The 18408-nt window shown below is 38.3% G+C and overlaps 2 protein-coding genes across 2 annotated transcripts; one reads left to right on the forward strand and one right to left on the reverse strand.

The window, feature by feature from the left end:
• The first annotated feature begins 1967 nt into the window (after positions 1–1967).
• On the forward strand, positions 1968–5058 carry LOC127250923 (uncharacterized). Its single transcript, XM_051274401.1, has 8 exons — positions 1968–2154; positions 2292–2410; positions 2513–2722; positions 2803–3588; positions 3730–3894; positions 3973–4153; positions 4238–4516; positions 4597–5058. Exons 1-4 carry the CDS (start codon positions 1968–1970, stop codon positions 3313–3315), a joined length of 1029 nt encoding a protein of 342 aa, XP_051130358.1. The 3' UTR covers positions 3316–3588; positions 3730–3894; positions 3973–4153; positions 4238–4516; positions 4597–5058.
• A 1896-nt stretch (positions 5059–6954) lies between these two features.
• On the reverse strand, positions 6955–10850 carry LOC127250924 (uncharacterized). The gene is made up of 7 exons (XM_051274402.1): positions 10659–10850; positions 9559–9696; positions 9368–9444; positions 8393–8682; positions 7893–8276; positions 7531–7736; positions 6955–7458 (listed from the first exon to the last, which is right to left on the reverse strand). Exons 1-7 carry the CDS (start codon positions 10848–10850, stop codon positions 6955–6957), a joined length of 1791 nt encoding a protein of 596 aa, XP_051130359.1.
• Positions 10851–18408: the final 7558 nt, after the last annotated feature.

Raw genomic sequence — 18408 nt, forward strand, 5'->3', positions numbered from 1 at the left:
ATATGAATTGATCTTGAACATGACATAATTGTATTTAGTTACTGTTTTCGAGTCTTTGCAATTTCAAATTTTGTTAGCCTTTTGCCATACGAGGTATATCAATTTCAGCCATTAGTCTCATCAATGTGATGTCAAAAGAATTTTATTGTTCTAACTTTTTCAACTAGTGACATTATTGTTTTGGATGATTGTTGCATTTCAACATTCATTACCAAGGGTGTGTTCTCCAGCTTATTTCAAAAGATATATTTTTTTAAAAAAATAATATATTATATTTATTTATTATTTTTATGTAACTTAATACAAATTTGAAATTTCTATATTTTATATAAAAAAATATTTTTCAAATAATTTTATTTGAGAAATATATGATAATTAAATACTCTTTTTGTCCAAGTAGTGTATATGTCATAATTTAGGTAAAATATAACTAATATAATTATTTTAAAATAATATTCATTTCACTCTAAATTATTATCACAATTAATATAGATACCAAAATCAATAAGAAAATATAATTAATAAAAAGTTGAAAATATATTAACAAAAGTAATTATAAAACCATCAACTAATATGTGGGTCGAGATAATAATAAAGTAATTTAACATTAAACTGGTAAAAGCAAATGAAACATATGCATAGAAAACTCGGATCATCCGTCATATAAGTTATACAGTATATTTTTTAAAAAAATAAAAATATGAAAGATATCTTCTTTCAACATCTCTACTGAGATTGTGACACATGCCATATCTATATTATAAAGACTTGGACTAAAATCTCAGTGTAATTTACTTGCAATTCAGTCCCCATTGTAAATTAATTGATCTGTAATTTCTACTTTATTGATTAGATATGTTATAACTCCCTTTTTGTATTTTCTACTCAATTACAATTGTATATGCAACATGTAATTACGATTGATTAATAAATACTTCCAATTTTATAATATATACATATATTACCTCCCGCTCTACCCCCAGTATACGATTAGATAATTCCATTTAAATACTGCGTACCTTATTTTGTGATTTTTTTTATTATAAAAAATCACAGAAAATATGCACGATTTAAAAACTGAAACCTTCCCTAACTCCCCTCACTCTCCGTTCAAGCCCTAGTTCTTCGAGAAGGAAATCGTCCCTTGCGAACTCGACGATCAGCAGTAAGACATTTTGTTCAGCGAAATGGTGAGAAAAACTGCGAATCCGCCGCGATCCCCCACGAGGAGTTCAAAAAAGTAAGTGTCTGGTCGAAACCCTTTTCGTTTTATGATTTTGTTGACAATCGAATTTTATATCGTAGTTTATTCGATTGTTTGGGGTAGAAGCCTTGGTCCCGTGTTTGTATGCCTCGGTTCAGTGATGAGGAGCCCTGGGTGTTCGGTGTTGTGTTTGTTCAACGGGTGGTTTGAAATTGTTCGAATTTTTGGCCAGGAAACCCTGTTCGGCCGATTTTGGGTGATTTTATCTGTTTTATCTTTGATTTTGTTAATTTTGGAGATGTATATTTTGTTTAGTTACTCGAAGTTGCATATTTTAGGTTTTTTGGTGGATTGTTCGGTAATTAGTCATATTTGTGGGTTGACAAATCCGGTATTATTAGGCACCAGGAGTTTCATTTGTTTGGTCTAATTTGCCAATTAATATACCTGAATGGCACTATTGTATACTCGGAATGCGTTTTTACTCCTGCTAAATTATGAAAAACTTTTAACTAAATTAGAGTTTGGATAACGTGGACTTATGGTTTTTACTTACAGGCCAGGGAAAGAGCACAAATCGGTAATCAGCCGATTTGCATTACCATTTTTTTATAATGAGCTGGGCAAATTGAAGCAACACATGACAGACGAACACATCACAGCTATAAAAATGACACCGTTCGGGCATTTTCTGGATTGCCCGAAAATGAAGTTTCCGTGGCACTGACTTGTTGCCCTCGTCAATAGCTTTAGTTCGGAATCTATGTCCTTCAAGATTGGAAGTGACATTGAGCTTTCGTTTGAAGTTGAAGAATATTCTGTAGTCTTAGGACTACATGCGAAAGGAGTCTACGTGACTGAAAACACATCGGTCGAAAGCGAATGGTTTGTTCGGATTTTTGGGAGCAAGCCACGTTCTGTAACCCGCGGCCAGGTGTTGCAGAAGCTGCGTGAGGCTCTGTTGTAGGGGCTGGAGCCTCTTTCTGTTGCGGATGTTGCTCGTCTCTTTATTTTGCTTGTTTTGGCAAATATTTTATTTTGTTCTGCGAATTATTCTGTACCCTTTTTTTGTTACCGTATGTGGAAGACCTGAGTGCGATTGGTGACTACGCGTGGGGACCCGCGAGTCACCGTTATCTGTTGAAGTCTATAAGCGACTTCAAGTCCGGGAAAAAATATTTGACAGGCTGCACCGCGGGTTTGTTGGTAAGCAATGTAATATCGGATTTGTTAATTTTTTCTACTTATTTTGGTATATTGCACAATATGTATTATTGCTGGCAGTAATGTCTATTACAATATGTGCAGGCTTGGTTCAATGAGAGGGTCCCAACTCTAGACAAGGCACGGTGCCTTCCGAAGGTACCGCGTCTCTTTCGGTGGCTGAATAGCCTCGGTCCAATGTCCAGGGTTCATGCAGTTGGTGAATTGACATCCCTAAAGCGGTTAGATATTCAGGAATTCTATCGGATAGGCACGGAAGAAAAGTTTGTTCGTGCAATTTGCCATGCTTCAGAGGTAAATGCATTATTCAATGTTGCTACTATTGTAAATGGATAAAATAATTTCTTATATGACTTTATTAACATATGTTGCAGGAAGCAGCTCAGCAAATTGCGGCATTGAAGGTGGAGCTGCGGAAGAAAGACACTGCAATTGCCAGACTTGGTCATACATTGCAAAGATCTAGAGCCGGTGTTGTCGATGACGACAGTGAAGGTGAGGGTGAGGACGAGAGCGATGGCGAGGATGGTGATGCAAACTATGGGGATGAGGAGACAACAGACCGGATGGCTGTGGAGTCAGAGAGGAAAGATAAGCAGGCCGACATGGAGGAGAAACAGGGTCAGGAGGAGGAGAGTCAGGGTCAAGAGGAGGAGGAGGAGAAAAAAACTGGGGAGGAGGAGAGTCAGACTGAGGAGGATCCCGAGGAGGCAGCGGAAGAGCGAGCAAATACCGAGCGACGAAGCAAAAAAGAAATGGACATCCTTTTGGCCGAAGTTGATCCGATAAACGAGTCAGATGACGAAGGGGTTGGTAGCTTGCTAGAGTTTAACCAATTGATGGCCATTGTTCCTTATGTTGCACCGATAGATGTCAAGGGAAGCTAATTAATATAGTAAGTACAATTTGTAGGTCGTAGTTGTCTATCTGTTGAATGATTATTTGCTTTGTTGAAATTGTAGCAGGCCGATGAGTCCGACCGTGAGACTTGTAGCAGGGCCGCAGATTCATCGATTGTACGTGGTGTAATGGCACGTAAGGATCGGAAGAGAATGAAGAAGCCTGAATTCGTGACACCTGTGTCGACACTGCGAATTGAGAAAGCGAGAAAAACACGGAAGGCGAAAGGAAAGTCAGCGGTCGACGTCAATAATGAGCAGGTACGTAGTTCCATACAAATATAAGTCGTCTGGCTCAAAATACTTCGGATAGATTCTTAAATACCTAGTGTTTCTGAGTCAATACCTGTACAATAAATACGGATACCTACGGAAACATGATTATCTTCATTGTTGGTTCAGGAACCATTTGTCGTCGGATGGGGACTCGGATGCTAAGGTTGTAGCAGACCCTGGAGTACAAAAGTGGGAGGGATATCGCAATAACGACAGCTACTGTGGAAATGGTACCTTATCTGAGGATGAGACGAACACCATTGAACATTTTCTCGCGTCATTCGCCGTCCGGTATTGCTATTCACTATTAAGGCTTTATATATTTTTCTCAATCGATGTTTTTATCCGTTTGCGACTATTATCTTGTAGGGACACTGTATGGCAGCAGGGCGTCGTGTCTGTCTCGTCCGATGCCGTTTTAGAACTACTGTTTGACGAAGCTGTGAAAGGCGAAGTCATCGACGCGTACCTACATCATCTATGCAGCAATGAATATCAGCTCCAACACAATCCGCAGGTGCGGTGTGGTTGTGTGCCATGGTTCGTAGCGGTGAGTATCCTATTTAGAATTTATACGGTTAGTATTACAAATCACATTGTTATTATTGCGTTGGTTGCTGTGTTCGATTTTCAGAAAGCCGTGAACGATGCGCTATCACGACCAAGCAGGGGAGCGAAAAAGCCGAGCATCAATAAGGGTAATGTGCTCGCATTTGCCAACTCGCTGCAAGTGACCGTAGGCCAAGAGATTGCCGGAATCATGGACAAAATCCGGTCTGGGTGCCGGTACATATTTCTACCCGTACACACCCGGTTCCACTGGCATCTCTGAATACTGGATACCATCAAACGTGTTGTGTTGGAGTGTAACTCAATGCGCGACCCCTTCGGCCAGGGGAATGCAAAGAAATTGGTACGTCTTTCGAATGATCATAATTAATTGCCTATGGGTACGGTGAATTCCTTAACGAAAGAGTAACGTTATTTGTGCAGACGCGATTTTCATCGTTGTATATGAACGCGTCACGACTATGGCCTATGGTCAGCGACATGCCCGAGTACATTAGATGCCGACACCAGGGTGAAACGTTGGACTGTGGACCTTTAGTCTGCATGTTCGCAGAGTGTTATGCGCGGGCAGGTCCAGATGTCAATGTCGTGGGCGTCCTCGGCGAGGACTTCGGCGATGTCAAGAGCTACCGAGGCACGATTGCGGCGAGGATATTGAAAGGTCCCCCCTTCTGAAACGTAGACCCCGATGGAAAAATAGGGCAGGTTAACACATGTAATGAATTTGGATTGATTTGGGAAGTTTTTGCGTTGTGTGGCGAGGTGATGGATTTGTTGAATGTCTTCAGTTTGGATTGATCTGGGAAGTTATTGTGTTGTGTGGAGGTGATGGATTTGTTTAATGTCTTCAATTTGGATTGATCTGGGAAGTTATTGCATTGTGTATCGAGATGATGGAATTGGTAAATGTCTTTTATGTGGATTGATTTGTCATCTTCATTATATACCTGCGTTGTGTGGTGATACCCGTTGATAGCTTTTATGTGCCTACGGAAAACTAGTATGTACTTCCATTTATATATTACATGCTCCAGTCACTTGCGTTTGTGGGACTGGTCATTTCTTTTGCATTGATCACTGAAATAGCGTTCACTTTGAATCAGTTCAACCGTGTCGGCGTTTCTCATAAAACCCTACTGGACGCTATGTTTTAATCGACCGGAGATACTGCAAGGGCTTACTCGTTAATTTAAAAAAAACAGTACTAAAAAAACATGATAATATTACAACAAAATATTTGTGCGGGACATAGGTGTCTGGTAATTGCGTGTGGGCCAACGTCTAGATTACAATCAACTATTTCCTGCGGAATGCTAAGCAACACATGGTTACAGATAAGTGCTACTATACCTACAACTAGGATACCTACAACTACAACACAGATACCCGCATACGCAATCTGTGTACCTCGTTCAGCGAGTCCAGTACTCAACTCAGATGCATAAGTAACGGAGTCATTACTACAAATACCCTATAGTATCTATTATGTACCTACGGAAATAGACTTTATACTTCCGTTACCATTTCAAATGCTCTGGTACCCTACGGGTGGGGACTCGGCCTTTTCTCTTAAAATATTCACGAATTGATGGTAAGAGTGTATTGGCTTAACCATGGTAGTGTTTCTCGTCAACCCCATAATCTTGAATGGCGTGTTTTAGGCCACAGATAAAACTTACATCGCTTACCCGTTAATTTGAATTAGAACACAATAGAATAGACACGATAATATAACCACAATATAGTTGTGTGGCATATGGAAGTATGGTACGTAGCTGTGTGCTAAATTTTAATCAATACTACGCCTCTACGTTATTACACGGTAATACAATTTAAATACCGTATAAACAAAATAAAATATGGTTTGTACTCGGACCGCAACCCTATATGTTGGAATCATTATTCATATACCCTCTGTAAGCTATTGCGTACTTACAACAACCGTGACATTATACTTCAGTTGCAATTATGTATGGCCTGGTTACCTGTGGCTGGGGAAACGGTCTTTTTTTTTATACTTCAAATAGCATGTATTTACTGCTGATGGTTAAAGAAGGCATCAACAAATACTTAAGTTGTATGACATATGAACTTGGTTAGTATGACGAATTTAATACTACAACTATACCTCCTAGTAATAACCCAAAAATAGGATAGCATGTACTTTCAAAACAATTAGATATTACATTAACCATCCGTCCCTACAGAGCTACATCATCAAATGCCTCAGTACATGAAAAATATACCTGCAGAATATAACTATGAACCTTCACAACTTCATCATATACTTGCGTGAGAGGGCTACATACCACTTACTACTGCAAATAAGTCGGTGGATCCAACCGGTTACATCCTAGAGACACAAAAAACAATTACAATATAGGTATTGAATACGTACCTACTGTCTTAATATATACTCCTGGAAGCCAAAAAGATGTACAATGAAAAAAAGGTTCGCTAATCTATTTGTTGCTTGCAACTTCTTCTATTATGTCCAAGACGCCCACAACGACCACATTTTCGTGGATTTTTTACCTGCTGGGACTCGAACCTTCGCTTCTTTGGCTGGCCTGGTTGGACAGACGACGGAGGAGGGTGAATTTGGTCCGCTTGAATTTCAACAATCACGTCCATATCATGCGTCGGTACGGGATTTATTGGCTCCTGGTACGTTTTTCTGTAGCATTCAATGCTATAGTAAAGATCGCAAAAATCATAAATTGACATACTGCATTTTTCAATGCAAGCACAGGCATGCTTGCAGGGCAATCTAAACATTTGTCATTCTCGACAAGAGCATTTGCGCGCCTCCAAATCGACTGCGTATCTTTCATTACAATCTGTTACCTCGAATACAGTTCTAGAGGATGAACTGCACTGTAGCCGTCGAGACGCCATGTACGATAGTGCCAACTTGCTCTCCTGTTTTGGACAGAGCCTTCCGTGCATTATCTCTGACTTTTCGCGGCGTTCATTCATCATTACCATCACTTGCCTTCTAATGGTATCCAACATCCCAACGAATGGCATTGACCTCGCGGATCTCACCCAACTATTCCATGACTCAGCAATGTTATTATTTATTATTCCCCAATGAGTGCCTCTGAATAGTGAATTTGCCCAACATTTTGGGTGTGATTGGGTAATGAAGTCCCTGGCCAATGGCATTGATTCGACCACAGAACTAATGTGGTTTTCGAAATCTCTCCTCACCGGAGCATAGGCGGCCTTATTGAAGACAGCGGTCCATCGTTTCTTTTTATGCATTGGGTATCTCCGCATAACCTAAAAAAAGACATTTTTTGGCTGATCATTACCAGTGATGTTCATTACAAATTAATATTGACGTACATATACCTGGGTACGGAAGTTGTCCACTAAGTGTCGGAGACAGTACGCATGATGTGCTCCGGGAAAGACGCACGAGATTGACTTTAGTAAACCCGAGTGCCGATCCGAGAAGAATGTGTACTGTTTCCAATCCGTATGTCCCTCACATTCTAAAACAGATCGCAGCTTCCAGCAAAACCACTCCCAATTTTCATCATTTTCCGTAGACACAGCTGCAAGTCAACAAATAAGAACACAAATAACTACAAAGGTTTCCAACGTATAAGGGTACATACGTGCCTAAAGAGAGCATGGAAAACAGCATACACGAACAACTATACCCAGCATTCTAACAAAATGACAACTGTAGCTAATATCAAATTACGTACCAGAAAATGCTAAAGTAAACATCCCATTATCCCCATCCACTGCAATTGCACTTAGCAGACACCCTTTGTGTTTGTTTTTTATATGTGTCCCATCAAGAAAGAGTAGGGGCCTGCAACCCCTCAAAAAACCCAGCCGGCATGCACCTAAACAAACAAAAAGGCGCTGGAAACGTTTGGTTGCCTGCTCAACTTCACAGTCTATAATACTTCCCGGATTTGACTCCCGAAGTGTATGACAGTACCACGGAAGTTGTGAGAAACTGTCTCTACCTCCACCATTAATTGCCCTTATCGCATTCTCCTTGCCACGCCATGCTTTATGATATTTCACGTCAATCCAATAATCTGTTTGGATATGCTCCCGGATGTCGGATGCCTTATACACTGGCATAGAACGTATCTTATTTTTGTAGACCTCAGAAATCCAGTTCGCATCGGCTGCTGGATGATCTCTTGATTGCAATAGATCATAGTACATGTGTGATGTAAATTGCACTTACGAATGCTGAATGATGCATCACGAGCATGGAAGGATGCATAAATACGCCAACCACAGCCTTTGTCGATGCACACCGCAATAATTTTGCTCGAATCATTCTTTTGGTACCTGAAGTGTTTTTGAGTGGCAATAGAATAATTCTTCAATAACTTTCTAAACTCTTGCGGTCCCTTGAATGTCTGACCTTCCCCGACAATGCATCTCTGCATTGCAATTAGACTAGTACTTTCGTCGGGAATAAAGATACCATCTGCGCAATCTTCGTTCAATCCCGAACATTCGGCCTCACCCCTACATTACAAATACAATAATAAGAATGAAAATTATATCAGATGCAAGTAGTTCTAATTTTATATGGTAATAGATATTTTCTTCGTAAATAGAAAAACATGGGTACCCATCTTACTCAACCGAGTATGTCCACGGTGTCTATGGTTACCTACCGTGTCATCCTGGGTATTTAAAAGAACAACTGCATCTATTCACCGCAGCAGGCTACGTGATGCAGTAAATGCCATGGGCTACAGAAATTTCAACGCATCGATCATGGTACACCTACCTAAACCGGATTGCTAGAGGATATTGACAGTGGCGTGTAAAGAAGGAGTGAAAATCGTTAAATACCTTCAAGACGTTATATCCCCACTACATATCTTTACAATCTCTTCAGTGGTTCGTTCTGCACCGCGCTACTACAAAATCGCGGAGGTGGATACTTACTACCTACAAACAACATCGCAACAATATACCACGGTATTGTTGTATGCCAATATCATGAAAGAATTATTAACGTAACCTATAAACAATATGTTTTTAGATGTGTTGAACATGACATTATAAGTGCTTACAGACTGCATTCTTACATACTGCATTATAAGTTCTTACAGACTGCATTCTTTCATAAGGAACAATTGTGACTGCATTCTATAACAAAGTTTAATAAACACTACTTAATTACAAATGATGAGTAACGTACCTGCGTTCAACCGTGCTTCGGAGAGGCACGCTCTGGTGCTCGCTTCTACACCGTGCAATCATATCCACAAACATTACCTTTAACAAGATATGCATTCTCCACATATTAGCGACATCATCGTCACACAATAACGTCACGTAGCTTTTCTGAATAGGTGCAATATATTGGAGTTTTACCGCCTTAATACTCACTTTATTCCATCTTTTCGATATATTCCGGTAAAGATCCTCCAGCATGGTGCCCTCTTCTAAACGAATTACATGATGCTCACCTTCGTAGGAACATATAATTAATAATTTCAGACTACTTTGCTCCATGTCCATCGGAACCTAACGATCCAACCAATGAATGTATGAACTATATTAGGTCGTATGGGCGATTAGATAATCTTACACAAAATACACTAAAATCATATGTTCTTACGGAATTCTAGTAATGTCTTGATCCTCAATAGCAACAAATTACCCATTTCACAAAATAAATATTACCCTTAAACCCTAAATAGCAACAAAATTTATTATCAAAATCACCCAAAATAATACCGAAACATTTTCTTCCAAATAATAATTTTCCAACTAAGATATCGATACAAAAATACACCTGGTACATCTAATTTCGCCGGAGAACAAGAAAGACGGGCCAGGGAACCGGTGACAGCCTTCGGTAGTTCTTCGACCGAATCAACCGACACAAAAACACACCTGGTACATCTAATTTCATCGGAGAACAAGAAATACGGGCCAGGGAACCAAACCGACCGCCGATGACAGGGAACCGGAACAGGATTCGGAGAGTGCCCTAGGAAATTTTTCAATCGAACCAGACAAGAAGCGACGATGTAAAATTGGGCGAACAATTAAGAACCTTACCTGTGCGGGATGTGGCTTTCGAGCTCACAGAAGAGGACAACGGATTGAGAAGAATTTTTTGCGCGAAGAGAAACAGAATGAAGAAAAATACGAATAGGGAGGAAGAAGAAGGAAGAAGGAAAAAGGGGGGAGTGCAGACAAATTTTTTATCATTAGGGACTGAATCCCAATTGATAAATGGACAGAGGGATTTTTGCCCAATTGTCCGAAAAAACAATGTGTAACACAGTTTCCTATAAATATTAATATCATACATTAAACACAAAACCCATATGAACCACTCATCACCCACCCACCTTATCCAATCCATCCTCTCTCAACGATTTCGAACGAAATCGTAAACACAACACCGACGACGGTCTCTCCCTCTCTAACAACGATCCGCGTCAGATCGGGCATTCCCGCGACGCCCATTGCTTTACTAAGCCATCTCCGTCGCCGTGTGGGTCAAAGGAACACCAAATCTGGTTGCTTCGCAAAAAATTTTCATGCCCTAAACCAAGCTTCAGAGCACCCTGTCGAAAGCTCGTCAACCTTGTCACCGACGCCGGTCCACAACAGGTAAGAACTGGTATGTCGCCGTCGATCTGACAAAAATCCGTTCCAGCATTCATTTTTCCAATTTTCGTAGGGGGTGGAAGGGGTTGAAATTGTTAGGTGACTTACAATGTCGAATACACCGTCGGTATTTTGGTAACGTATACGACGATGTCAAAATGATGGGAAGGGGTAAAAGGAGAGGACCACATTAGGTACCTTCTAGGGCATACTCGTTAGCCTCAAGTCACTCTTTCATTGTGTTATGTTTCATGAGATTCTGACTGAAGTTACTTTTGGAAGTTTTGGATTTCTTGAGTGCATTACCACATGGATGTGGCTATCGAACTAGTTGTACATTACTAGTTGGGGCAACGCATGAAACGGTCATATGCTCATTGTAAATATATTCATTTGGCAGATAAAGGTACTACTGCATTTAGGCATAACTTCATACGTATGCTGAAAATATATGTTACGGTCTGCAACGTGGCTCAGGGCCGAACTTGGTGGCTTAATTACTGAAGTTGCCTATTTTTGTACTCCTTTGCAGTTGACAATAACTTACAAATCTGGTGGGTAACAACATCACAGACGCATACAACATAGCGGACGCCCGCAGCTCTACAGCCTCATCCCACTTCCCGAAGAGATCAGGCATAAAGCGCAAGGTATGTTATCTAACCTTATATGCGGGTATGATGTATGTGTAGATGTACATTCATTATCGTCGTGAATTACGCATACTCGTTGGAAGACCATTGGTTGGTTCTGGCCTCAACAAGGTAGGTTGTCAGGTTACCGTGTGCCTACACCGGAGTATTGGAAACAAACTCCAGTCCATAGGACCTACTTTGTGTGTCTTCTTAAGTTTCCGTACAACTTTGACTACATAACACACGATCCCTAAGCACCTGTCACTGTAGATGACGGAGTTTGGTACTATGAATGATTCCATCCAGGAGGAAGGCGGTTTGTGGCAACTTGGTAAGGTTTAAGCTCTTATACGCATGGCGTATGACAGGCACCTCGAGGGGCACCTCACTGAGTCTGCTGGGTTTACAGAAAGCATCTGGACGACCATCAAGGATGAACTAAACAGTCTGACTCACATGAGGTACACGACAATACAATTAATGGGGAAATTGAATAGGCTAAAGGCCCAGTTCAACGACTTGGATCATTTGCTGAATCAGCACACTGGGCTCGGGGTGGATCCAAGAACATGATATGTGACAGGACCTACTGAATTGTTGGCGGTATGAACGATTGTAACAACTTATGTGATGTTGGGAAGTTCTTTTCTTTTTTCTACGTCAAAGTAAACTTCTTCTCTGTGGTTACAGAATCCGAGAGGGCTTGCATCTTTTCTGGCACAACCGTTTCCATGTTGGAATGAGTGCGCTGAAATGTTCCGCAACAGATACACCACTGGACAGTCAAGCAGGCGGAATGGGGTTGGTGCTGAAGGTGGACGTGCATCAGGGCCTACCCGGCGCACTAGGTGCAGTAGTTATGCGAGTCCACAGAGCAGATGTTGTAACTCTACTTACGATGGTAGTGGCCCTTCCAATGCAGGGTCGAGCGGCAGTAGGCGTGGTAGAGAACTTTCAAAACAACAACAAATATTTAGTGACAGAGGTGAGTATATCGAAATAGGTCTACAGAGGCAAATAGAATCACATGCTTCACCATACAAAGAGGAAGCTCAGGACCGCGAGGCGATCACTGCACTTCTCGCACTAGATGGTGTGCTGATGGAGAATTACTTAGCTGCCCGGAAGGAGCCTCAACATAGTCGTCGAGCACTCCGTTTCTTCCTTGAGGAGCCGACTGCCGTCCGAAAGGCCTGGGTGAAAGGTCTCCTTAACACGTAGTTATCTTAGACCGTAAGGTGCGATAGCTTAGACAAAAACCATTTTACCACTTCCGGTTTGGCATATCGTTACGGCACTATTTCTTACTAATTTTTCGAGTGTGACTTGATTTATTGCTCACCGCTTTCATGTGTGATTCGTTTCCCATGTGACATCTTCCTACTATGTTTGTGTTGATGACCAGCTGCGGGGGGTTGTGTCATTGATTAGGATATTTAAATTCTACTTGTTTCTTATTAAGATTCCGTTTTTCATTTCTCCATGTTCAACGATAGGTGCAACTCCTAAGAGGTGCAACTGTCACAGTTGGCATCTTTGCCCGAACCATTAACAACAACTATATGTTCTTCTATACGGAACTGTGTTGTTATCATGAAAGGTCTATTGTAGGTACATGGATCTAGGAGATGACCCCAATGAATCAGAACTTAGTGAAAGACCAACATAAAGTTATGATGAGCGATGACAACGGTTGCTGCGGGACTTTGACGCGTTTCAACAGTTATGTGGGTTAGGTCTTGCATTTTTCAACTATCAGGCTTCATGTTCTAATGCACAACGTCCGTAACGTTGCTACAAATCGGTTCTGTGAGGCGCTGATTCCGTGCAAGAACTTTTAAACGGCCATCCAGCAAAAATGAAGAATTTTTTACGTGTGGATCGGTATACTTTCCTAAGCCTTGTTCATGCATTGGAGGAACGCGGGTTACTACTGGTAACGCCGCAAACTAAGGTGTACCTGCATGAGTAGGTGATGATCTTTCTGCTAACTGTAGGGCATGCAACACGACACCGCATCTTAGCGGAGCGATTTCAGCATTCAACCTTCACGATATGCCACCACGTACAAAAAAGTGCCAATGCATTGGACCTTTTTTCGGCGGAGCTGATTTGTCCTAGTGACCAAACACGCACTCATCCGCACATACGTTACGATGCACGTTTCTGGCCAGCCTTTCAGGTACGTCCTAAACACAATTGCACTTTTCAATAATGGCTTATAGACTGTACGGACTCAAAGTTGTTTCGCTGATTGCAGGACGCCGTCCGAGCGATTGACGGGGTACACATGCCAACATGTGTTTCTGCGGAAGCGCAACGCAATTTCCGTTGCAGAAAATACACTATAACGCAAAATGTGTTATGCATAGTTGATCATGATCTGCGGTTCAATTACGTGTATGCCGGCTTCGAAGGGTGTGCGCATGACGCACGGGTTTTATCTGCCGCCATGAATGGCGACAACTCATTTCCATTCCCGCCTCAAGGTACCACACAAAATTGATATATTTTTTTTTATACTCTTTCGTTGTATTCACTTGTCTTAATTGTTGTTAAAGGGAAGTATTATCTCGCTAATGCCGGTTACGCAAATGCGGCGCAATATCTCACACCCTATCGCAACCATAGGTACCATCTTGATGAGTTCCGTGGGAACCACCCACAACCATCTGGCCCGGACGAATTGTACGATCTACACCATGTGAAGCTGAAAAACATGGTTGAGCGTGCCTTTGGAGTTGTAAAGAAACAATTTCCTCTCCTGAAGAATCCAATGCCTAATTACGAATACGCTAATCAGGTAACGCTTGTGCACGCATGTTGTGCAGTACATAACTTTATTCATGGCAGAACCACAATGTCCGATGAAGATGAGCCGCAGCCGCTTCACGAAGATTCGGCGGGACTCCCCTGGTGGGTGAGTCAACACAATACTCCGATGCCGAACCCAGATCGCCACGACCTACAAGAAAAAAATCAGTTTCAAAATTCATTCGGGGTGTCAATTGGGATCGGCGGAGTGTAGGATAGAGTGGAGAACGTAAACGTGGTTGATGTTAGAACTCACCACATACTAAAATACCTGCATGTAAATATAAATAGGTTTTAGTTAATGAACTCGGGTTACCGTAGTTGTTTTAGATGGGTGTTCACATTTTGTTCTTCAACGCTCAATTTGGGAATTTGTAGGAATATGGTACGGATAAAAAATATTACTGAAAAATCAAATTTCAGTTTTTTCACACCAATCACTTTCCAAAAATCAAAATTCAATTTTTTAAAGTCAAATAGTCAAAGAAAAAAAACATAATAACTAAAATGTCAATAAAACAATAACAAATAATACATTTTAACAACTTTATACATTTTCCCATACCACACACTAAAAAAAAAAAAAAAAAAAAAATCAACCCCAAACATAAAACAAACACACCCATATTCTTTCAATATCTCTATGAGATTGTGACACATGTCATATCTATATTATATATATATTATAAATATATATTGACTTGTAAATTTATTTTGAATATTTTATTATATTTTAATATTTTACAAAATTTATATTTTAAAAAATAATACAAATATTAAATATATTTTATTCATTTACATAATAAAATAATTAAAATATAGCCCTAGAAAGTATTTTGATAATATAATCAATTTTTTTAAAAAAACAAATAATATGTTAATACTGTTAATATTATTTAATAAATTAAATATTAAAAATATATAAATTCATTATTTGATTAATTATAAAATTAATAAAAAGTTAAAATAAAAGATTTATGGATAATTTTTTTTGTTGTGTATATAAAATGGAGAAGAATATTTCTACTGCAGACACAACAAATGATTTCAAAGAACAAAAATAATACTCTTAACACCTAAAAAAAATTTCTCCGCCAATCCGTGACAGTTGCAATTTTTTCATTTTCTTGTTCAAGCCTCGGGTTTAAACTTGCCTAAATGGTTCAAATCACCGGATATAGTTTATTAATATGTCAAACCAAAATCGAACCATCCGAATAACGATTTCGATTACAATTTAAAAATTGTCAGATTATGTGTATTAGAAATAACTAAAAGATTCAACTAGTGAGGTCTTGGCGGCCAAATAATTGGAAATAGGCAATGAGCCGACCCAGTGGTTAGAAGTAGGCGGCGGAGTCGACCCGATAGTTAAAAATAGGCGGCGAAGCCGACCATTGTGTTAGAATCGAACATGATTATATATTTTTATACATATAAGTTAGATGAACAATATTAAGAATAAGAACAATAGTAAAAATAACACAATTAAGAACAATCTTATTTGAATGAAAGCTTCTTTATTGATTCTTGAAAATTACATTGGAACAAGTGCACAAAAGAAGAATTTTCTAAGACAGCTTTCAAGTCTATCAAAAGTGTGTTCAATGAAGCACTTCCCCATATTTATAGTTGAAGAATAGCTAAAAATAACAAATCTAAATTTAAGATATAATTTTTTATTTACTAGATCTTAAATATATTATTTTAAGTTTATGGGTAAAATATATATATCTTATATGTTTATTTATTTCATATATTTATATATATATTTTTTTGTATGTATATATATATATCTGTATATGATGATGATGAAAAAATATATATTTTTTGTATGTATGTATATATATACATATATATTTTTCTTTGAGGGTCTTTGTTAGTTTTTTTTTTTTTTTTTTCGTTTGGAAATAATGTGCAACGCTTATTGATCACAAAACTTGATATTGAATTGGTTCCACCATTTGACTTTGAATTCTTGAACCAACAAGAATGAATTGGATTTGTTGAAGGCCTGCAAGAATTTGAAACACTAACAAAATATCCATGTAACTTTGAATTTAGCGTGGAATAGTATTGACTTCTGAAATTCGTCTTCTTTAAACTTTTTGTTGAACAGTTGGAATTCAAGTTGTACCTCGAGAGGGATTATTTCTGGCCTGTAAAATACTCACCAGTGGTAAAACCATATTGGAAAATTTTTAATAAAATTTGAATGAAAGGTAAAAAACCTGAATGATCAAATGGTCGGTATAGAAATGTTCTATACCATGTCATCCGATAGTCATGATATAATATAACATTTTGGAGAAAAATTTATTGAAAACGTTTTGGTGGTAAAGGGGGAAGCCCATTCTTTGGGAACACACATTTTTTTATTATGCATTTTGAATATGCGACATGGTCTGGATTTTTAGAATATTTGGTATGGGTTAGTTCAATTGAATCTGAATCTACTAAAATGAGTTCATAAAATTTTTTAGTTTTGATGGGATCATCTGTGCTCCAGTTACATCCCGTTGGAAAAAGTATTTGAGTGAATTGTTTAAGTGTATCTATATCAGGAATTTCTTTAAATCGGGTTAAGGTAACGTGTTCAGTAATATTTTTTCTAAAGTATAATGAATTAGTTGGTTGTCGAGGTGGGGTAAGGGGAGCTTGAGTTTTGTCCATAGGTTGATTTTGTGGCTTTGAAATTGATTGATTTTGAGAAGATTGGGCCGTTTGAGTATAGGTTAGTGGGGAAAAATCGTAAAATAGTTGAAACATGTTGCTTATAGGAAGTACTGTTTTTGGGACGAGTTCATAATCTTTTTCTTTTTGAGTTGTAGATTGAGTTCAAGTGTTCATACTTACAAGAAGAAAAATTCTTGTTAAGCAATAAAATAATATGATACATTTTTTTAGTTCTTTTAATTCTGAATGGACTCTTAAATACAAAGTTTTCCACTATTTTGTGTCTTCCGTTGTAAATAAATGGGGTGATTCATTTATAAACTGTAAATTATATTAAAAAAGTTCTAAAAACTGAATTAGGTGTGCTTTTTCTTCCCTAAGTTGGGATAAAATTTTTGTTTGTCTAAATTTATGTAAATTGAGGGTATGATTAAAAGGAATATATTTAGGAAGTATAATAGGTTTGCGTTTATGGTTTATCATTACCCTGCAATTTCCCGAGTAAGGAAATCAGGTAATGAATTTGATAAACCATTAATGAATTCATTGTCAAAATCAAAGGCAAATAAGATAGCTTTCCATTTAGCAAAAATTTATTTTGAAACAAGATTTTGAATATCTTTTTATAAATTTTCTTTCGCAGATATACAATAAATTCTTAATAAAAATTTCTTAAAATATAAATCATCTTGAAATTTGGAAATACATAAAACAATGGATAATTTTTTTTTTAATTGTCGGATAATTCTTTTGTGGTCCAAATCATACCATTGAATGAAATCTAACCAATTGCTGTTTTGAATCTATTTTTTTTTTGTTCTAGTATTCTTCCATATCCTATATTGGATGCATCAGTTTCCACTATGATTTTTCCACTATGATGAATGCTTGATGATTTAGAATGCCTAGACATGGAATGGCTTTAAATCTTTCTTTTAATACTTGAACATTTTAAACGTGTTGATTAGCCCATGGGGGAGAATTAGTTTGTAATCTTTAAAACAAATGTCAAAAATTTGTCTCATATTTGGAAAAAAATCAACTACATAGTTTAAGTATCCTAAAAGTCTTTGTAATTCGTTTTTGTCTTTCATTTTATTGGAGAATTTATCTGCAAATTCTATGGCTCTAATTATTGGTTTAATAGTTCCTATATGAATTTCATGCCCTAAAAATCGAATTGTTTGGAATAGTTTCATTTTAGAGGATGAAATCGCTAAACCAATTTTCTAATTATGTTAAAAAAAATGTTTGTAAATGCTTAAAATGTTGATTTATATTTTTTGAAAAAACTAGAACATCATCTATACATACTATTGTAAAGTGGAGTAGGAGTTAAAAATATCATTAAGTATCTATTGAAATTTAGATGGAGTATTTTTTAATCCGAAAAGCATTACATTCCATTCATAATGACCAAAAGGAACTGTATAAGTAATTTTATATCTATCTTCTTCTACTAATTGAATTTGTCAATACCCAGACTTTG

Source organism: Andrographis paniculata, unplaced genomic scaffold (assembly GCF_009805555.1).
Source record: "Andrographis paniculata isolate CXL003 unplaced genomic scaffold, ASM980555v1 Contig38END, whole genome shotgun sequence".
Taxonomy (NCBI): domain Eukaryota; kingdom Viridiplantae; phylum Streptophyta; class Magnoliopsida; order Lamiales; family Acanthaceae; genus Andrographis; species Andrographis paniculata.

Coding starts and splice junctions, on each gene's coding strand:
- LOC127250924 (XM_051274402.1), bottom strand. CDS start 10,850: ATGAATGCTGGAACGGATTTTTGTCAGATCGACGGCGACATACCAGTT. Junction 9,445..9,558: donor TATCGAAAAGATGGAATAAA/GTGAGTATTAAG, acceptor ATCTTGTTAAAG/GTAATGTTTGTGGATATGAT. Junction 8,683..9,367: donor CGAAGCACGGTTGAACGCAG/GTACGTTACTCA, acceptor TTTGTAATGTAG/GGGTGAGGCCGAATGTTCGG.
- LOC127250923 (XM_051274401.1), top strand. CDS start 1,968: ATGTCCTTCAAGATTGGAAGTGACATTGAGCTTTCGTTTGAAGTTGAA. Junction 2,155..2,291: donor CCAGGTGTTGCAGAAGCTGC/GTGAGGCTCTGT, acceptor CGTATGTGGAAG/ACCTGAGTGCGATTGGTGAC. Junction 2,723..2,802: donor CAATTTGCCATGCTTCAGAG/GTAAATGCATTA, acceptor CATATGTTGCAG/GAAGCAGCTCAGCAAATTGC.